The following is a 22,478-nucleotide window of genomic DNA, read 5'->3' on the forward strand; positions in this document are numbered from 1 at the left end:
ACGATGTTCAGGTATTCGGGAGAATCTCCAACCTATTAAATCAGCGAATGCGGCCCTCTGCATAGGTTGAGACGCTTCCATCAATTTACTAGGCTTCACCTTCCACCTTGAGCTAAGCACCTAACCCGTGGGACAGGACCGAATAATTCTGATAAAGAGATCTAAAATTGTACGGTCCATGATTATAAGAGTTTCGATTACTAATACATTATGCCATTTTCTTATAAGGATTAATATATTAATGTAAATTTGGTATTACCTTCATGGATATATTTGGAGATTTAATGTTGACAATACATTATACCAAAAATATATATGTTAAGTGCCTTACAAATCATAACATTAATTTTTTTTTTGAATGTACAAATGGCCTTTGCACCAATACAAAGTCAAGAACTAGTCAAGACATTGAGAATGCACACAACTAAATTATTAAAAGAAAAATTATACTAAGGTGATTCTTTATATGAATTTAGAAAGGAGAGATACTTGGGTCTGTCTGAATTGATCATGCTCGTCGTTGACGCTGGCGTCGGCTGCGCCTTCTAGGTGTTTGACGAATGACGTGGGCGGACATCTCACCAAATGGGATATTACCGTTGGGTAACAACGCCATATCCGCATGTCCCCCGTGTGGCCGTGTCCCCGCTGTCCGTGTTCCCTACTCATCAAAGGGATAAAAAGTGAATAAGGGATAAAAAGTGAACAATACTCGCGTCCGTTTGGGTCGCCGTCAGGACTCAGGACGGTCGGCCTGGTCCGGATGCAATCGTTTTCTCCCTAAACAAAGCACGCACTCGAATCCTCGTGCTGGCATCCCATATCCATCCATTCTCTCCCGCTCTAACCGATTCATTGCGCTCTAATCACACGATCCTCTTTTATTTCGATCCAATCCAAATCCATCCAACTACTACTAATGATTACGTTCCCTGTATATATAGGAACCAAACACTATACGGATCGATATCTCCATCACCAATCAGGCACTCCCCTCCCTAACAAAAGCCATGGCCAGCGAGGCGGGGAAGGCTCCGGCGATCCCCGGCCGGCGCGTGCTCATGTTCCCGCTGCCGTTCCAGGGCCACCTGAGCCCGATGCTGCAGCTGGCGGCCGTGCTGCACGCCCGGGGCCTCCGCGTCACCATCTTCCACGCCGCCTTCAACGCGCCGGACTCCGTGGCGGGGTACCGCTTCGTGCCCGTCGGAGCCGGCGTGCCGGCCGCCGACCTCGTCCCTACGGGCAGCGATGCTGACTTCGTCGGGGCGCTGCTGCGCTTCAACGAGCGCCTGCAAGGAGCTTTCCAGAACAGCCTCCGCGAAGTGCTGGAGGAGGAGGAGGGAGCGCGGCCGGCGTGCCTGGTGCTGGACTCCAACCTCCGAGGCATGCAGGTGGTCGCCGACCGGCTCGGCGTGCCGACGCTGGTGCTTCGCACGGGCGGCGCCGCTTGCCTCGTCGCCTACATGGCCTTCCCGGCGCTGTGCGACAAGGGCCTCCTCCCGCTACAAGGTACTGTACTACCACACCTACCTAACAAACAAACAGTTCGCAGCACTTTCTGCATCGGGACAGTTGACATGCAAGTAGTACTGCAACTTTTTTTAGCCGATGCAAGTAAAACTTTAGCCTTGAGAATGCCTACTTCAATTAGACTTTTAACACAGAAAAGTAGAAAATCCAGATAATTATAAATTTTGTATACAAACACCATATAAATCCTTAATACGAAATACTTTTGTTTAATATATGAAGTAAACATAATACACCCATTTATATCTATGCATTAATAAGGAAAAACAAGATATGCTTTCAGTGAGTGAGATAAAATGTTTAGCAATTTAGATGAGTATGCAATAGCAAACATTGCATTAGACAGAGAGGTGACATAGCAATTTAGATGCATCATTGAGATGCATGACATTGTAACCGATGGTACAAGTACAACGTAGTTATCTAGATGCATGACATTTTTTGTTATTTTTCTCCTTCACTACATTAATATTCCTTTATGTGTTTTACCAATGTTGAGTCATCAAGTAATTTCCTTTTATATATGACGTGCCTAAAATTTCCTATGACGCTTTTGGATGTGTTTTGAATAGTTACAACATTTTCGGTGGACATTTCTATGGCGCTGGATGAAAAACATCATTTAATGTATGGGGCATTGTTCTGAACTATTGACCTATTTTCTAACTTAAGGTGAACACATCATTTAAAAAACCGCCGCAGTTTGATGTAACAGTTGGAGAGTTTTTCTTGAACTAGCGGCCCATTTTTTAAGGCGTGTTTATAATTATATTGACATTGTCGAACATTTTTCTTGAACTAGTATTACACTTCCTAATGTGAGATGAAGTTAAACATTGGAATTTTTTTTCTTCAACCAGAGGAACATTTTCGAAAACCAGTTGAACGCTTTTGTTGCGACGCTTTATTTTTTTAAAAGAAATGATGCAACATTTGTCAAAACAAAATGTTCCTTAGCATGGAACAACTTTTTATGACCCATCAGAACAACCTGTACTAATGCTTTGTTTGTGTTTTTTTCGAGTTTCTTAGTGCATTAATAGAATTTATGTTTTCTTTATGGAATCCAGAAATTAAGATACACTTCTAGAACAGACTAGCTACCTTTTTTTAGCAAACTGCACACTGGCTAACTAGTTCAGCTCACATCGATGTAAAGCGTTAGAGATGCTACATAGAAACATATCGTGGGCCAGCCCAAGTGAGCAGCGCTAGGGGGTCCCTCAACTACGTCTCTCCTTCCACTAAAAAAACTTACGACTCTTGCGGAGTATCTAATTAAGGGTTATGCCTTGGAGGGCTACCGCAAAGGTCTCTTTCTTGGGTTAGGAGCGTGTCAACTGATGCGCCCAACCCCCGTCGCTATTCACACTTTGGGTGCACCCTCGCGTTTTCAGTATTTTCCACGCGTTTTTGGGTTTTTTTTTGGGTTTTTTCGCCTTTTTGGCTTCTTAATTTTTTTCTTTGTTTTCCCTAGTTTTGGAGGATTTTTTTTTGCCGAAGCAGCGCTTTTTCGTGAGAAGCATAGCCTGTGCTTCCACGAGATGCATAGTTGTTCTTCCCCAAAACTGGGGAAAATACAGAAGCGGAGTGCATCTGCACATTAGGATGCAAGGTAAAATCGTTTAAAATAGTATTTCTTTAAAAAAATCAGTTTTTTTGTTTGTGACTCATTTGCATGAAATCCACGCTGAATTTCGCGGAGTTTGGACATTTCAATAGCTCTTGATAAAAAGACAAATTTGGTGCCTGTGAAAAAGCTTACAGTTTGCGCACCGTTGGACCAAATTTTGTTTGCCACGAGCTGAAATTTGACACGGACATCACATGCTCGAACATCTTCCACGTAAAAAATTCCAGATTTCCTTTTGGGTTTTAGTATTTTTTTGAATTTACTGTTCACCAGGAGCAGATGAGCCCCGGCTCATAATTGATTATTCAGGAAAATACGACCTATGCTATTAGAGGAGCACGATTGTGTTTCAAGGTTCTGGTTTATTTAGTTTCCTTTTTCTATTTTTTTGTCTTTTTTGGTTTTAGGTTTTCATATTTTGTTTTTCTGTTCTCTTCCTGTTTTTTATTTCTTTTTTGTTTGATTTTTTATTCCACGTATTTCATTTTTTAAAGTTCACATAAACCTATTAACTTGTGATCTAGTTTCAAAGATCTCAACGCAAGAAATCCAACAATGAAAATGGTTAGGGCTTTGGACGCATGGTTCAAGAGATAAACCGTTAAAAATGAATCTGTTAAAAAAAAGGAAAACTCCTAGTTTGTGACAAGTGGGGCAAATATAGTGCGTTATTTCTCAGCAACAGAGAAAGTGGGAGTGACATTTACAAGGGTAACCCCTTAATTAGTGATTTCATGGCTCTCGTGCCAACAAAGCCATGGCCTATCAATCTAGTAACAGCCCCGGGCCAAAGTAACGAATATATCAAGCCTATTTTTTCAGACATGATCAATCATGGTAGCGAAAGCTCCTTTTTTTCCAATCAAAGGTAGCGGAAGCCCCTATATGACGCATTTTGCCTCAAATAAGAATCCAATGCACATGCGAGGCCACAACTGGTCTGGCCCACTTAACGCGTATTGTAGCGACCGATGTACTGACTAGTGCACCGTATCAAGTTGGTTCGTTGCAACAACTACCACCATAGTGAACCGGTCACTGTAGTGACCCAGTAACTATAGATATCAATTCTTTATGTTCCTCTTTTTTTGTTTTATTGAAAATACGAATATTTCTTACAAAAGCTATAATATTTTGAAAACACAATTTTTTTTGAAATTTCTAAGATTTTTTTGGAAAATGCAATTTTGTGGAAGTCCAAATTTTGAAACTCGGTACATTTTTTATAATTTCAAAATTTTGACAAGAAGTACATTTTTAAAATTCTCCAACATTTTTTGAAACATGAATATTTTTACATTTGTGAATGAATTTTGATAACATGGATATTTTAGAACCATTTTTAAGTAAAATTCCTGAACATTTTTTAAAATTTATGAATAAAGTTTGAAAATATTATCATTTTAAAATTCTGAAAATGATTAAACATGATTTTTTTATTGTCCTACATCTTTCAAAATTGGAAACAATTTTTCAAATTTCTTAACTTTTTAAAATATTTTTGTAAAAAAGAAACCATAGAAAACCGGTAAAAGAAACAACATGAAAAAAGGCTATGAATCTTTGAGAAGGTTCCAAAAACCGATATCCATGCTGACTAAATGGGCGCGCCATAGGTGAGCTCTTTGCAGAACTGTAGCCATTTGACGCAATGTGCGTCTAACCGGAAGTACTCACGATAGCTAATTACCGAAAATGACCATAAAAAAGCAATCACACAAAGTAAGGACGACTATAATTGAATGTTTTCATAAGGAAAACGATAAATGGGACTTCTTTTTTGTCATAAATTTGACTGTGGTTGATACAGACAGTCGCTTGAATACTCGAAAAGTACCGTGTACCGAGGTGCGGCTCCAAGAAACTAGTGGCAACAACCAAGCAACATATCCTATGGTTCAATAAAATTTAGAAAAGAAATGCTAAAACCAAAAAGTCCACTGAACCAAGCACCAATTGAAAGGGAGATAGTGCAAGCTCCAAGAACGAGTCATACAGAAAAATAGATGGCACATGGAGTGAAGTGAAATTGCATGCAAAAGAGTCGCCTCAATTTAACACAACTCATTGTATTGATTCCTTCGTTTGATATGATATGATTTGCTTCTGTATATTCTTGTTTTTCTTAGAGGCATAAGCCTTGTAGTACCCCAACCCGTCCGTTCATGCTCAAAAATTAAGATAATAAGCAATAGGAAACCTACTTTCCTCCTCAAACACCAAAAAATAACACAACTGGTATTTGGTAAGACTCATGGTAAGAGTATACCGATGGGGTGACTTGCATTAAGATGGAAGAAGAAAAAGCGAAGTAAAAGTAGCTACCTATGGATATAGAACATTTTATAAGCACAAATTATTACTCACATTACATATCTACACTACCACACACAACCACAATCACCTACAAGTATCAACATTTGTTGAAAACCCGACTCACATGTTTAAGGTTCCTAATTTCCTAATGGTGCATTCTCAAATAGTCAACCAATGACTGGCCATTTTTTTTTACCAAATTTTCAGATCATGCGCAATTGAACATGCCACTGGATGATCTCCAACCACTCCAGCTAGGAGACATGGTCTTCTCAACCACAACTCCGCATGAAACAATGTCCAATTGCCTTGAACGCATTATGGAATCTGCGAGGTATTCTTCTGGTGTCATCATTAACACCTTTAGTGAGCTTGAAGGCGCCGACCTCCAAAAGATCATCCATGGTCTAGGTGTTCCAGTGTACGCAGTTGGTCCGCTTCACAAAATATCTCCAAGTGCCCAGAGCAGCCTGTTGGATGCAGACAAAACTTGTTTGAATTGGTTGGATAAGCAGGAGGCGAAGTCCGTTCTATTTCTGAGCATTGGGAGCTTGGCATCCATGACCCAGGAAGAGCTAGTGGAGACCGCATGGGGCTTGGCCAATAGTTGCATGCCATTTCTTTGGGTGATTAGGCCAAACTCGGTTCAATGTTCAGGGAAGGTAGGCCTACCTGAAGGCTTTGAGGAGGTGACACGTGGTAGGGGAATGGTGGTGAGTTGGGCCCCTCAACAAGAAGTTCTTGGGCACCAAGCAGTTGGTGGCTTTTGGACCCATAACGGCTGGAACTCGACGTTGGAAAGCATATGTGAGGGTGTTCCGATGATATGTAGACCCCATTTTGCCGATCAGATGATAAATGCCAGGTATGTCCAGGAGGTCTGGAAGGTAGGATTTGAGTTAGAGGGAAAGTTGGAGAGGGGGAAGATTGAGAGGAGTGTTAGAAAGTTGTTTTGCCACGAAGAAGGTGGAGAGATGAGGTGGAGGGCGAAAGATCTCGAGGACAAAGCAACCGAGTGTATGAAGAAAGGAGGCTCTTCAGAAACTAGAATCAATTTGTTGGTGAATTTTATGATGTCATTACCTTGTTCCATTTAGATGAGACTTGTTTTGTATTTTCATATGAATTCATTCCTGAAACTTAGAATGTTGTTACCGTACATGGACTTGTTTGGCATATGTGTGAACTCTTACATATTGCCTAATACATTTCTGCAAATTCCTCATAATTTCATTTCGCACACAATATTATTTATGTTATATTATAGAGTTATAACATACTTCATCTGTGCTTAAAAAGAAGATCTATAATTTTTTATCTCAAGTCAAACTGTGTGAAGTTGAAAAATTATCACTAACTACGTACCAGATTAGTACCATTAAATACATAGTAAAAATATCATATTGTATATTTTTAGTTTGTAGATGTTCATAAGTTTTTCTATAAACATGCTAAAACTTTGCAAATATTTAGAAACTAGCAAATTGATATTCCATTCATTACCATTTAATATCTGGCAACCGGAAAAATTTCCAGCATAACAATATTAAGTTAAAGAATTAAATGTAAGGTGATGCAAAGAACATGGATGACACAATATTAAAACACAACTATTCTTCGAGCGAGTGAAATAAAATGTTTAGCGAGTTAGTTGAGTATACACTAGGAAGCCGTCACATTAGATGGAGAGGGACATATAAAATTAGGGGAATCATGTAGATTCATGACATTGCACTAATGGAACAACATAATCATTTAGATGTGTAAAATTTTTATTTTTTGCTATTTTGCCTATGTTGAGTCATGTCCTTTTCTCTTATATGTGATGTTCCCGCGGAAATTACTAAATGAACTCGAGCTCCATGGAGCCATTTGTTACAAAAGTTAAAAAATAGGTTTTAAAAATTATGAAAAAAATTCAAGCATACATATGGATGTATACTACTTGTTTGCAAAGTTTCATGGCGAAATAATTTTTTATGCGAATCACAAAAAAGGCAAAATCATGTATTTCTAGCACATGTACTATTCACTATAAAAGTACATGTTTTTTGTTCTTTCTGTACAAATCACATCGAAACACATTTCATGATAAAATTTCACACGTATCATGTATACATCTACAAGAACTTGTGTGTTTATTTTCAGATTTTTCTTGAAATTTAGAAAGTTGATTTTCGAATTGTTTTTGCTCCATGGAGCCCCAGAGCAAAAAATCCAGTCTCACGTTCCCTATATTTTTTAGAATGCTTTTGGATGTGTCTTCAATAGTTATAACATTTTTCTTGGATATTTCCGTGATGCTGGATGGATAGTTGGGACATTTTTCTTGAACCCGCAACACATTTTTGAATGACATGTTTACAATTTTGTTGAGATTGGTGAACATTCTTCTTGAAGTAGCATTACATTTCCTGATGCGAGATAGACGTTTTAAGTCAGTAACAGGACCTTTTTCTTTAACTAGTGGCACATTTCCAAAAGCCATATGAACTCTTCTGTTGAGATGATTAAAAATCTTTTTTATGAATGATGCAACATTTGTCAAACAAAAAAGTTCGCTTGCATGAAAAATAATTATGACCTGTTGGAACAATTTGTGTAGTTAAATGATCAGCTTATAGCAATGCTTTGTTAGCATTTCCTTTGCAAAATTCTTAGTCCACAAACATAATCTATGTTTCTTTATGGAAATAGAGAAATTAAGGTATATACTAGTTTAGCTCACATCAATGTAAGGCATTAGAGATGCACACGAGTGGGCTGACCTGTGTATTGTAGTCCCTCAACTGAGGCCCTATGCTAAAAGTCATAACTTATCATTGGAATAATGGGCCAGTCAGAAAGCAGTGAATTGATGATCAAAGTATATATTTTTGGCAGGATCGAACAACTCACACACCAAGCAAAACTATAAAAAAATAGTTGATTTCATTGTGGTAACAAGTAGCGGCAACCTAGAAGCATATCCTGTGGTGCAAGGAAATTTGGAAAGAAAGGATAAGCAAACAATAAAGAAATCAAAAAATACACTAGAGCAAGAATCGGTTGAAAGGGAATATAGAACATTTCCATTAAATGCAAGCCCCAAGGATGAATCGTAAAATAAATATAGATGGCACATGGAGTCGAGTGCAACTGCATGTAAGACCATACTTGTATATAGAGTGACCACCATTGAGATGGAGTAGACAAATCAGAGTAAAAATAGCTTTCTAATAATGAGCAAGCATCCTCATATACATTTTGTAAACTTGCACTACTACTCATATTCACATATGCATGCACATTGCCACACACAACGACAATCACAATAACATCAATTGTAAACTAGACTCGCATATTTATATTTCTTAGTTTCCTAATAATGCAGATGCATCCTCACATACGTCACCCGGTAGTTGATTATTTTGTTAACTAAATTTCAGATCGTTTGCAACTGAATATGCCACTGGATGATCTCCACCACTCTGGTTGCGAGACACGGTCTTCTCAACCACAACTCCATATGAAACGATGTTCACCTGCCTAGAATGCATTGTGAAATAATCAAGGTGTTCGTACGGTGTCATCCTCAACACATTCTGTGACCTCAAAGATGCTGAGCTCCAAAGGACCATCGATGGCGTAGGTGTCCGAGTGTACGCGATTGGCTTGGATCCCAAGATATCTTCAGGTGCCTAAAGCAGCCTATTGGCTCAAGATAGAAGTCGTTTATATTGCTTAGACAACTAGGAGGCAAAGTCTATTATGTTCATGTGCATCGCCATCCTAGAGGAGCACCGGCGCGCATGGTGCCGCCGCAGCAACAATTCCTACAATATGGTCTATTTTGCAAAATAAAATAAAATTGTAACGTAACATTTTTTGCAGAGGTTTCTGCAACATGACTTATGTTGCAAAGGTTTTTGCAACATTAGCTCTTTTTGCAATGGTGGAGGGCGCCGGTCAACGACTCAATGGCGTCAGATCTTACAGCTTGCAACCCGGCCGATCTATTCAAAAGATCAGCCCAGGGACACATAGCACGCCCCACATAGTAATATATCGCAAGTTTATTTCCAACACATGTGTTAAGATGTATTATACAAGCCAATTACGTGCATTGCCTTATCAATGTTGAGTCAAGAAATTCCATATGTTCATGTGACATATTCTAGAAAATTCCTCTGACCCTGTGGTTTGTATAGGGTCATTTGCACAACTTATGAGAGAGGGATAAAAAGATGTAGCCCAAGGGTAGAGCGGTCCGTTTTACTAGTTTTATAAAAGAGGCATGCATCAGGTGGCACTCGAAACTATGCCCCATCAACAGGTGAGAATTGCTGTCATCTTCATGGTTCAAAATATAATTATGTACATTTTGACAATAACATCTAAATACACATTGTCTCATAGGTGTATATGCACCATGCGTGTAAATTCGGACATTATATGTGTGTGCACCAAGTTTCAATGAAAAAAAAGGACATTTTTTGTGGCTTGTGTAAAAAAATGCAATTTTCAATGCTTGATTACAGCTATTCACGGGGCATTTTTTCATCTTTTTTATACATGCCATAAAAATTTCCCTTTTCACTGAAATTTTGTGTGCGAATATAGCATGTCTGGATGTACATGCGGGTTTTTTTTCTCGAACTTTTAACATTTTGAAATGTGTTTTTATACATATTTCATAATTGGTGTATTTACACCTAGGATCCAAAACGCCATTCTCCTAGAAATACTATACATGAAGGGCAACCTCATATTATAATTGCATTAGTTGATGCTGCCGCTACTGTACAATTAATATTACACAATGGCAATGATGGTGCCCATCATCAAACACATTAAGGTAGAGTGAAACGCCGCTGGTCAGCTATGCCACATGGTGCATGTTGGTTGGCTGCGGTGAGAATTTTTTTGATTTTTTTGGAGCATGTAAGTGAGACTTTTTTCCTTATTCTCTTTGAGGAAAGTTTTTCTAGTTTTTTTTTTCTTTTAAATTTGGATGTGATGTCCATCTGATGTGATATTTTTCCCCCAGTTTTGAGATGAAAGTGAGGTTTTGTTTCCTTTTTCCCTTTAAGATGGAGAAACACACGCACATCTTTCTCTCAAGCGGCCCGCAGTAGCGGGCCCCAACCTCTAGTCCTCTTCATAGGGCTTACTTTTTGGTGCCATGAGAAAGAGCCTACATGTGATGTCATGAGAAAAGAGACTACAGATTAAGAACGAGGCTCCGTTGCCGCGGTTGGAATCTTTTTGTGGTGAAAAAGTAGTGGATGAGATAGGGTGTGTCTAGGGCACATTTAGATATGCCCTAGTTATTGCACATCTAAGTGAGTGAATTCAAGCACAAAGAGAAAAAGAAAAGAAAAAGGAAATATCCACACACGAATCTCGACGTAAGATCAATGACATAAAACTTAGATGTGCAATACTTATGGCACATTTAGATGTGCTTTAGCAAAACTGGATGGGATATTAGGGGCTATTATTGGAGACAGAAAACACGATTCCAAATCGGATTTTGATACCCAACTGGTGATATTTGTCAAACATGCCAACATCAGCAATCAATTAGAACAATCAACCAGATGTGCCGGCTTTTGGGAGCTATCTCAGTTCTGAAGTCAAAAGCAACAGACCAGCAATACCAAACACGAGTATTAGTGCCTTACATGATGAGCATGGATAATTCATTTACGCGGAGATTTATTTTGTCGTCATACTTTATTCTGCACTATAACATTTTACATCATGCCACCTTCCCAAACCCAAACACAGAAATGATGTAACGAAACTAACTTCAAAGAAAGGAAATGGGATGTGGCAGCATCATGGAACAATCTTCAAAACCTTCATCTTATCAATCCATGCGTTGAAGGACTTGGCCGTGTTACGGAATCCAAGGAATCCATGCTCCTTGCTCTTGTTCATGCTATCCAAATGCTCACACTTGACATTGAACACGGCATCGAGGAACCACCAATTGGCAATCTCTTGGAGCTCAGTCGTGACAAGCTCGTTCTCCTGGAGGATCTCTGCCCACACCGCCTCCTTCCCGGCCATGGCGTCGGCGAGCATGAACTGGCTGTCCTCTCCCTCGTATCCCGCCCACTCCACCCCGAATCGGTCAGCCACCATCGGCCAGAGCTGCTTCCACTTGTATAAATCTCCATTGCTGCAATTGAAAGCCTCGTTCCTTGCCAACGGATCGACGGCTGCCCAGATCTCCTGCTCGGCGACAAGATCCGCGTCGGAGGCGTCGCTGAAGCCCTCCCATGCAACCCTGCTCCCAGGCCACCTCAGCATGGCGCCCTCCTTGCGGCAGATGGCGGCATAGACGGATAGGCTGGCCACGACATTCATGGCGCTCCGGGGAGAGAACCCAAAGACCACGGAGGGACGGTGCACAGACCAGCTGACGGCGCCGTCGCGGCGGGAGACCTCCTCAAAGAGGACGTCCTCCTGGTCGTAGTAGAAGTTGGGGTAATCGAGGCGGGGCATATCCTCGGTGTAGGGCGGGTCTGGGACGGGGATCTTGCCGATGGCCTCGTACGGGCCGATGTAGTGCTTGCGGCCGGTCTGGAGGCAGACGTGGGCGAGCGCGGGGCAGCCCGGGACGAGGACGGAGAGCACGTTCCGGAGCATGGCGGAGTTGGCCTCCCGGTTCTGAGCCTCCGTCGGGTGGCTGGACCACGCAGCGTAGAAGACATGGGTGATGTCGGTGAGCGGCTTGAGGGCCTCCGCCACGGCGACAGGGTCGGCCAGGTCCAGGAGCAGATGCGTGACGGCGGGGGAGGGCTGCGGGGACCAGGGAGGGAGCGGGCGACGGGAGACGGCGTACACCTTCCAGGGCCCGCCGGGGGTGTCGTCGCGCGGGAGTATGTCGACGAGCGATGTGCCGACGATGCCGGTGGATCCGATGACGAGGGCGACGCTCTGGAAGGAGAGCTCGGTGCGCTCCTCCTGGCTCTTCTTGACGGCGCCCACCGCGCCCTCCCACCACCAGCTAGCTCATCGCGGGAGTCAGCTAGGCTAGGCTACTATGGCTCACTCGGCACTGAAGCTCACGTATAGGCACAGCACACGCTCGAAGCCTTGGTTGCTTGCATTACAACGGAGGACTCTGGTCATTTTATACACTATATAGTATGAGCTAGTACGTACGCAGTGACGCACGCGTCGTGGCATCTGGAAGAAGGCAATTGCCCTACAACAAGAAGATAGACTAGCAACAACACAAGATAGTTCTAGGTGGCAGCATTATTCAACGACCAGTGCTACGTGTTGGACTGCTTTCCTCGTCACGCGTGAGCGTTCTTGTTGTTTTTCTTGTTCAGATCCACGTGTTTCTTTCTTGTGGTGGCGGCATGGGTGTCGAGGGCGGTCGGGAATTTCTTTTGAAAAAGCCTTAAGCCATAAAATAAGGCGCGGAAGTTCTCTGTTAGCCCACCAGGATACAAGTCTCGGCTTGAGCGTTTGGTGCTCATGAAGTTTTTTCTATAAAGAAATACCAGGATACCCTAGATGGAACGAATAGCCTTCTAAAGAAGGAACGGAAGGCAGACCCTATTTGATGCTCCAGACACTGTTACTATTGTCGTCGAGGTAGCATAGTTAACCACCACGCCCATCACCAGGATCTGTTAGCTTTCATTTCTTTCTTCTTTTATTGGTCCTGTTCCTTTTTCTTTTTTCTTTTCTTCTTTTTCATTTTCGGTTTCTTTATTTTTGTTCTTACTGGCTCGATGAATTGTTTGTAAATACGTGAACTTTTTTTTTCAAATCGATGATTTTTTTAAACTTGATGAACTGTTCCAAATTTGTTATTTTTGGCAAATCTATATATTTTTTAAAAAGTCTATGAACTTGTTTCAAATTTCATGATTTTTCCAATTTGATGATCTTTTTTAAAACTTCAAAGAACCTTTTTTAAAATTGATGAACTTTTATTTAAATTTGAAGAACCTTTTTTAGTTCCGTGAACTTTTTTCAATATCGATGATTTTTTTTGAAAAATAGATGATTTTTTATGAAAATCGGTGATTTTCTCAAATTTGATTTACTGTTTTTCATAATGATGAATTTTTCAAATATATCATTTTTTGGTTTTTCGATTTCCCCCCTTTTTTCTCAAAGGCGGACGTATAAATGCACCGGCCCACCAGCTCCGGCATGTGGGCGCCAGGGAGCTTCCCTGGTGCCTAAAGCGCTGAATAGGAGCTCCCTGAACGGAAACCCCTATACGGCGCACATTGCGGCAAACTGTCGGGAGCTCCGCACAGGTTCGCCCCTGTCTGGGCCAGCCCATTTTTTTATGTTCTTTATTTTTCATTTTTACTTTTCTATTTATGTTTAAAATTATCATTTTTGGTTTTTCTTTTATTTTTTCAGCTACCATGTTTATTCTTCTTTTCAAACTTAGGTGAACTTTTGTAACATATCTGGACCCTTTTTCGCCAAAAAAACTAGAGGCACGTTTTCGGAAAACATTTGAACACTTATATTAAGATGCTTGAACTATAGTTTTATATTAAGAGGCACATTTTTGGTTTCATGTCTGATGCACTCGTCGATTTTGATGTCGCAAAAAACAGATTGTCCGTACTTTGTTAAATAAAAAATGCTCTTAAACTGTAAGGAATTAGAGAGAGTGTTCTACATTGCGCCTCATTGATGTCTTTCCAATGGTGTACCGTTTGCATTATTTCAATAAGAGGTTTGGAAAAAATCATGAAAAAACGATCGTTGTCACTCGTCAGCTGTAACACTATATTAAAAATTCATTTAAAACCGTAAGGAATCTCAGAAAATGTTCTATTTATGAAAGTTGAGCCTCTTCCACGGCCTTCCGACGGCGTATCACACGCCTTGTTTCAACAATCGGTTATAAAACTGCAGCGAAAAGCTTGTCGACCCCTACTTAGCCACCATCCACATGCAGTGCGGCGCAAAGGCCATGTCGAACTATTGGGCGATCATTCCGACGGCCCCCAACAAATGGCCTGGGTTCGTCGAGGAGATCGCGGCTCGCGCGGAAAGCGGTGCCAACGTCGAGGGTCAGGTATGTACAGCCGCCGGCTCTCGCTTCTTTTCGCCGTGCACGTCACCGACACTAATTCTTCGGCTGCGCAAATGGTTTGGATGTTCACCATGTACCGCCAGGACAACAACGACCAAGAATTCATGTTCCTCCACATATTAACCCGGATCGAGAAGTGCGAGAAGTGGACGGATGTCTGGCGCACCCTTGCCAAGGCCTTGGAGATGTACAAGCCGGACGCACCAGCCCTGGGGGCGGCGGATGGGCGCCCTGACGACAGCAAAAGAGCCAAGACGGCGAAGGACGCCGCACCAGCTGCCGAGCGGCTGCTATCGTCGATCGAGCAGTGCATCGCCAATGCCAAGAAACACGCCGCCAAGATGGAGCAGAAATCCGAGGCCCGGTGGTCGGCGTTGATGACGAACAGCGCCATCAAACTTGACCTACTCCGGACCAACGTCACCGCGAAGAAGAGGAACACCGACCTGGCTTTCTTGATGGGGGCGGACATGTCGACGATGGACGTGCAAATCAAGGCGTGGTCTTGACAGAGCGCGGCCTCATCTTGCACCAGATGCCTTGGACCACCGCGCCTACGCCCACGCTGACCCCAACGCCGGGCCGACACTCAGCCCGAGGGGTGAAGCCACGCCGACGCCCAGCCCAGAAGCCACGCCGACGCCGAGCAGCCCGAGCACAGAAGCCACGCCGACGTTGAGCAGCCCGAGCATAGAAGCCACGCCGACGCGGACGCCTGCCAGTCCCACGCTGGAGGAGCCCGTCGTTTGATGCATTCCTTTGTCTACGCGTCATTCCTTTTGAGCGCCGAACTATCGTTTATGTTTGATCGCCGAACTGTGGTATGGTGATCCTCAAACTTTGTGGCAGATCGCCGTTGATCGCCGAACTTGTGGCATTTTTTTGGCAGCGAGAAAAGACAAATTTGAATTTATGTGCGTCTTGGGGCCAAAATTGTTGGGGAATGCAGTATTTTAAAAAATTTCCTACGATCACGTAAGATCTATCTAGGAGATGCATAGCAACGTGACGGGAGAGTGTGTCCACGTACCCTCGTAGACCGAAAGCGCAAGCGTTTAGTAACACGGTTGATGTAGTCAAACGTCTTCACTATCCAACCGATCCAAATACCGAACATACGGCACCTCCGTGTTCAGCACACATTCAGCACGATGACGTCCTCCCTCGAGCTCTTGATCTAGTTGAGGACGAGGGAGAGTTCCGTCAACACGACGGCGTGGCGACGGTGTTTATGAAGTTGCCGGCGCAGGGCTTCGCCTAAGCACTACGATGATATGACCGAGGTGTTAAACTGTGGAGGGGAGCACCGCACACGGCTAAGAGATTGTTTGTTGTGCTTTGGGGTGCCTCTCTGCTCACGTATATAAAGGAGGGGGAGGAGGAGGCCGGCCAACGAGAAGGCGCGCCAGGGGGGAGTCCTACTTGGACTCCTAGTCCAACTAGGATCCCCCCTTTCCTTTCTTCCACTGGAGGGAAAGGAAGGAGGGGAGAAGGAGAAGGAAGGAGGGGGCCGCACCCCCACCCCTTGTCCAATTTGGTTTGGGCAGGGGGAGGCGCGTGCCACCTCATGGCCCTTCTTCCCTCTTTGCACTAAAGCCCACTAAGGCCCATTAACTTCCCCAGGGGTTTCGGTAACCCCTCAGTACTTCGGAAAAATTCTCGGATCACTCGGAACCATTTCAATGTCCGAATATAACCTTCCAATATATGAATCTTTACCTCTCGACCGTTTCAAGACTCCTCGTTATGTCCGTGAACTCATCCGGGACTCTGAACAAATTTTGGTCATCAAATCACATAACTCATAATACAAATCGTCATCGAACGTTAAGCATGCGGACCCTACGGGTTCGAGAACTATGTACACATGACCGAGACACATCTACGGTCAATAACCAATAGTAGAACCAGGATGCTCATATTGGCTCCTACATATTCTACGAAGATCTTTATCGGTCAAACCGCATAAGAACATACGTCATTTCCTTTGTCATCGGTATGTTACTTGCCCGATATTCCATCGTCGGTATCATCATACCTAGTTCAATCTCGTTACCAGCAAGTCTCTTTACTCGTTCCGTAATGCATCATCCTGTAACTAACTCATTAGTCACATTGCTTGCAAGGCTCATAGTGATATGCATTACCGGGAGGGCCCAGAGATACCTCTCCAATACTCGGAGCGACAAATCCTAATCTTAATCTATGCCAACTCAACAAACACCATCGAAGACACCTATAGAGCATCTTTATAATCACCCAGTTACGTTGTGACATTTGATAGCACATAAAGTGTTCCTCCGGTATTGGGGAGTTGCATGATCTCATAGTCAGAGGAATATGTATAAGTCATGAAGAAAGCAATAGCAATAAAACTAAACGATCATTATGCTTAGCTAACGGATGGGCCTTGTCCATCACATCATTCTCTAATGATGTGATCTCGTTCATCAAATGACAACACATGTCTATGGTTAGGAAACATAACCATCTTTGATTAACGAGCTAGTCAAGTAGAGGCATAGTAGAGACACTCTGTTTTGTCTATGTATTCACACATGTACTAAATTTCCGGTTAATACAATTCTAGCATGAATAATAAATATTTATCATGATATAAGGAAATATAATAACAACTTTATTATTGCCTTTAGGGCATTTTTTCTTCAGAAACCTGGGGGCGCGGCTGGGAACTGCATCGCCCCCGGGGCGAAAAAACCACCGGCGCATTGACCAAATCGCTATCACCGGGTGCGCTGGGGGCCAAACGGCTGAAGATGCTCTTAGTATTGCAGTACTCTTGCTTAAAAATGTTATGCATTCGCGTTGAGCGGCGCGGTTATTAGCAGAATAGACATCATACTTTATTTAACATATGTATCCAATTTAAATGAGGTAAAAACCATTTAATATTACGCAGCAATTAGTTAGATTAATTAATGTTATTCCTGAAAAATAATTTAATACTAGTTAGCAGGAGCGACTAATCGAACAGTTTCAAGCTAAGCATTTTTCTGGTCAAATTACATATATAAATTATTTTAATCTGAGTTGTGGTTGCAAAGTTATAGCATGATCATTTTAACATATTCGCTGTAACTAAAAAAGACCATGGACCTCAACGGTTGAAAATAGAGTGAACTAGGCCTACTGCAGCTAAACGTAGAATACTAACCAGCACTCAGTGGACACAGAAGTTGGGCCGAAATGTAACAACTAAAGAGAATGGAGAGGGACTTAATACTGTACCATGGGTTATCAATAGAAACACCAGTGGCTTTTTAAAAAAACGTACCAAGAAACACTCCGTACTTTTTTGTGGCGATTTGTTTACTGTTCATGATACAACTAGCTATACATGTTAATAGTGGTGGTACAAATAATTTCCTATACTTCTTTTCCTTTGTTAAAGTGTTACCATTTGTGATTTTATGTAAGATTGGTCATAGTGGGGAATAACTTATACTAGTGTCATGCATATGACACTAGTCTAGTGGAGGTGGATTAGGAGCACTCGGCGACGCACACCTACGAAATCGCTGCCGCACGGATGCAACCTTGGGATCTGTGCCGATTTGCTGTAAAACATTACAGCCTGTTAATACGTCGTACGCGTTGTATGAAGCAACAGTCTATACCTGTTCTTGCTCATTTATTGTTTCCTGTCCGAGCTGACCTGCTACAGTAAAGTTGTCCCTACCTAATTAATTTACTCTACCATCGCCTATCTGTGGAGTCTTCTCCTTGCACGCAAACACTCCATAGCCAGATCTGTAAAACAATTCTCCTCTCGGCTGCCGGTAGTGATTTCCGCACTAACAAAATCGCCACAGAAGAAGGGTATTTCAGTTTGGTAGTACTCGGCCTGTGCGTCAGTTGTTTATCAGTAATCTGTATCTTGAGTACTTTTTCGGCATGAGAAGACGAGCAGTCCAGCAGATCCGCTTGACCACCAACGCACCGGCATCGATTCCATGCAAGTTCTTTAGGTTTAGAACAGATTGGAAAGCAGAACTGCTTTATTAGATGATTAATTGTTTATTTTGCTTTTGCTACTGTCCCCTTCAAGATCGAATGAAGAAATAAGAGCCGACGAGTGCGCCACGGGCATAGCTCAGATGTCCGTCAAAGAGGCGCGTGCACTGTCGACGGTAGCCGAAGCTGACGAGCTGGATTCTTCTAATGGAAGCACAGAGCAGCACATCTCAACAGTTCTAGATGGAGATCATGGTTCGAAATCAAGGACTCCAAATGTGATTGATGTCGAAAGGGAAAAGAGCGGCTGGGTTTGACGGTAAGTTATCTCTGTACAAGTTCCATCATTAACTTGATTTATGAGCTTGATGCACACGTATAGAAGAAGGCTAGAAGTCTGAAAAATTTAATTATATTATGGACATATCCACAACATTGAAATTAAATATGTTCTCCTAATTGTATGTACCGTTAAGCAAATTTATATGATATTGACACGGGGCATTTGTTTTTTTCAATTACAGTAACAGACACGGCGCAATGCCTGACAAACGAGCGGCTAGTGCAGATAGGATTAATGCACTGGAACTAGCATTTAGAGGATTTGCTGAGAGGAAAGGAGATGCAGTTGTGGTGCCTTCTTTGGGCTTGACATTTGATTCGCTAGGAGAAGCTTACGACTACTGCAACCTGTATTCATCAGAGTGCGGTTTTGGAATCAGGTACCGGAAGAGCCGTACAAATGTCAAAGGTGCTAAAAGCATACAAGAGCTGTTGTGCAACTGCGGGGTAATCAAACAATCTATATATTGTTTGGTTATTTATATTTTTTTCAGAATTTTTTCTGCTTATTGAATTTAGTTTTCTTTCTCAATAGGGGAAACCAAAGAAAGTGAGTATGTGGGGACAGCTGCCGGGCGAGATTGATGGTTGTACAGATGCAGTTCTGGCTGTTCAAGCAGGCTTTTGGGCAGGGAATTGTTGACTTGGTGGGGAGAGGTTATTTATTGAGAAAGGGTGCAACGTGACGTGGGCCAACGGTTGGACGTAAGTAATGAACATTAATGATGGAGTTAATCTGGAAAATGATAGTAATAGTTAAGTGTAATAATGGATAAGGTGGACAATGAAAAATAATAATATCATACATCTGATTTCGAATTTATGAATGGGGTACTAGTTGTGATACATGATTACAACATATAATCAGAGGGTGGATAAATATAAAAACAGAATTTGCCAGAGTAAGACAACTGGTTTTACACAATACAGATAAACATATTTATTCAATAAAAAACGGCTTGAACTTGAAGGACAGGCAGGAGTCGGGAGAGGTCCTGGCGGCTTCAAGCGACCTTGCAGCATACGAAGAACAGAGCGAGCAGATTGACTAGGAGGAGAGCGATGATGATGCGGTGTAATTTCCCGTCTTCGCGGGAAGGGACGGTGAACAGCCTCAGCCACTTGGCATGTATGACGTTGATGTAGTTCTCCTCTCATTTCCAAAAGTTGCATTTGCGAGTCTTGCAAAAACGGAAGAAAAAAGGAAGATGGGATCATGCAGTAGAACAGGATAGTACACAAAAATTGATTAAAGTATTAGGACATACCCACTCGTGCTCGCACTTGTAAAAGTGCTTTCCTGGATTGTTTGTCGTGCGAGACACCCACCACTAAACCATCCCATTGTTGCAGAAAGGGCATATCATTAGTGAAAGTGGTGGCTGCTCCTCAAGAGAAACAAGGGGGGAGCTGGAGCTTGACATGGGATGGGTTGAGCTAGACATGGCAATGAGAACCATGTACAAGGGAGGAAGCTGTACTTGATGGCTGGTATGAACTGTTCTTGATGGTATGATATGCAGTAGTGAGGAAGCTGCAAGCTGCAAGTATTTTATATCTGACGAGAGGAGGAAGATGACCGTTGTAGTGAGGATTGAGCCGTTGCGAGAAATTGTGAAGCGTGAGCATTAAATTCAGATGGGTAGTTGGGAGTTGGCGGATGAGAGGGGGAGAAGGACAGGAGGATGTGAATTTGTCTGGACGAGGGGAGAAAGCGCGTTGAACTGTTCAGGTGATATACCTCACTGTGCAAATGAATACTAGATGTTAAACGGTGTGAATACAACGGAGCTAATATAGCGAGTGCGAATCCCAATGCTAGTGGATGGGATGGATTCCAGTGGGGGGAGTCGCTGAGAGCTCCTAGGCATTTTCGCTAGTCTAGGTTACTATCTTCGCAGTGCAAAGTAATATAGTAGTAGTGTCATATTAGACTTTATTGATTAGTTTGTAGACTCATCGTGTCTTGTGAAGCACTATGTTACCACTTCTCATTAACTACATGCCACATAGTAAGTAAAAATTTCTTGAAGTATGTTATGTTACTAGCTAAATTACTCCTACTATGACTGGCCTGAGGGGCGTGTATCAGACCCAACCAAACGCTGTTTACGAGGGACACATGCCTTCGGTACGACACCAGCCGACCTGAGAAGAAACACACACACACACACACATCTAACTTGTTTGAATTGGTTGGATAAGCAGGAGGCGAAGTCCGTTCTATTTCTGAGCATTGGGAGCTTGGCATCCATGACCCAGGAAGAGCTAGTGGAGACCGCATGGGGCTTGGCCAATAGTTGCATGCCATTTCTTTGGGTGATTAGGCCAAACTTGGTTCAATGTTCAGGGAAGGTAGGCCTACCTGAAGGCTTTGAGGAGGTGACACGTGGTAGGGGAATGGTGGTGAGTTGGGCCCCTCAACAAGAAGTTCTTGGGCACCAAGCAGTTGGTGGCTTTTGGACCCATAACGGCTGGAACTCGACGTTGGAAAGCATATGTGAGGGTGTTCCGATGATATGTAGACCCCATTTTGCCGATCAGATGATAAATGCCAGGTATGTCCAGGAGGTCTGGAAGGTAGGATTTGAGTTAGAGGGAAAGTTGGAGAGGGGGAAGATTGAGAGGAGTGTTAGAAAGTTGTTTTGCCACGAAGAAGGTGGAGAGATGAGGTGGAGGGCGAAAGATCTCGAGGACAAAGCAACCGAGTGTATGAAGAAAGGAGGCTCTTCAGAAACTAGAATCAATTTGTTGGTGAATTTTATGATGTCATTACCTTGTTCCATTTAGATGAGACTTGTTTTGTATTTTCATATGAATTCATTCCTGAAACTTAGAATGTTGTTACCGTACATGGACTTGTTTGGCATATGTGTGAACTCTTACATATTGCCTAATACATTTCTGCAAATTCCTCATAATTTCATTTCGCACACAATATTATTTATGTTATATTATAGAGTTATAACATACTTCATCTGTGCTTAAAAAGAAGATCTATAATTTTTTATCTCAAGTCAAACTGTGTGAAGTTGAAAAATTATCACTAACTACGTACCAAATTAGTACCATTAAATACATAGTAAAAATATCATATTGTATATTTTTAGTTTGTAGATGTTCATAAGTTTTTCTATAAACATGCTAAAACTTTGCAAATATTTAGAAACTAGCAAATTGATATTCCATTCATTACCATTTAATATCTGGCAACCGGAAAAATTTCCAGCATAACAATATTAAGTTAAAGAATTAAATGTAAGGTGATGCAAAGAACATGGATGACACAATATTAAAACACAACTATTCTTCGAGCGAGTGAAATAAAATGTTTAGCGAGTTAGTTGAGTATACACTAGGAAGCCGTCACATTAGATGGAGAGGGACATATAAAATTAGGGGAATCATGTAGATTCATGACATTGCACTAATGGAACAACATAATCATTTAGATGTGTAAAATTTTTATTTTTTGTTATTTTGCCTATGTTGAGTCATGTCCTTTTCTCTTATATGTGATGTTCCCGCGGAAATTACTAAATGAACTCGAGCTCCATGGAGCCATTTGTTACAAAAGTTAAAAAAATAGGTTTTAAAAATTATGAAAAA

At 42.1% G+C, this 22,478-nt stretch overlaps 2 protein-coding genes across 2 annotated transcripts; one reads left to right on the plus strand and one right to left on the minus strand.

The window, feature by feature from the left end:
- Positions 1 to 891: 891 nt before the first annotated feature.
- LOC123063547 (DIMBOA UDP-glucosyltransferase BX9) lies at positions 892 to 21,790 on the plus strand. Its single transcript, XM_044487353.1, has 3 exons — positions 892 to 1,509; positions 5,687 to 5,981; positions 21,065 to 21,790. Exons 1-3 carry the CDS (start codon positions 1,011 to 1,013, stop codon positions 21,657 to 21,659), a joined length of 1,389 nt encoding a protein of 462 aa, XP_044343288.1. The 5' UTR covers positions 892 to 1,010; the 3' UTR covers positions 21,660 to 21,790.
- On the minus strand, positions 11,134 to 12,590 carry LOC123063548 ((S)-8-oxocitronellyl enol synthase ISY1-like). Its single transcript, XM_044487354.1, has one exon. It carries the CDS (start codon positions 12,116 to 12,118, stop codon positions 11,303 to 11,305), a length of 816 nt encoding a protein of 271 aa, XP_044343289.1. The 5' UTR covers positions 12,119 to 12,590; the 3' UTR covers positions 11,134 to 11,302.
- Positions 21,791 to 22,478: the final 688 nt, after the last annotated feature.

This window comes from Triticum aestivum, chromosome 3A, assembly GCF_018294505.1.
Source record: "Triticum aestivum cultivar Chinese Spring chromosome 3A, IWGSC CS RefSeq v2.1, whole genome shotgun sequence".
Classification (NCBI taxonomy): domain Eukaryota; kingdom Viridiplantae; phylum Streptophyta; class Magnoliopsida; order Poales; family Poaceae; genus Triticum; species Triticum aestivum.

What these genes read in the sequence shown, in the direction of transcription:
- LOC123063547 (XM_044487353.1), top strand. Translation starts at nt 1,011, where the DNA reads ATGGCCAGCGAGGCGGGGAAGGCTCCGGCGATCCCCGGCCGGCGCGTG. An exon ending in GGGCCTCCTCCCGCTACAAG is followed by an intron (nt 1,510 to 5,686) that starts GTACTGTACTAC and finishes CCAAATTTTCAG; the next exon opens with ATCATGCGCAATTGAACATG. An exon ending in GACAAAACTTGTTTGAATTG is followed by an intron (nt 5,982 to 21,064) that starts GTTGGATAAGCA and finishes TTGTTTGAATTG; the next exon opens with GTTGGATAAGCAGGAGGCGA.
- LOC123063548 (XM_044487354.1), bottom strand. Translation starts at nt 12,118, where the DNA reads ATGCTCCGGAACGTGCTCTCCGTCCTCGTCCCGGGCTGCCCCGCGCTC.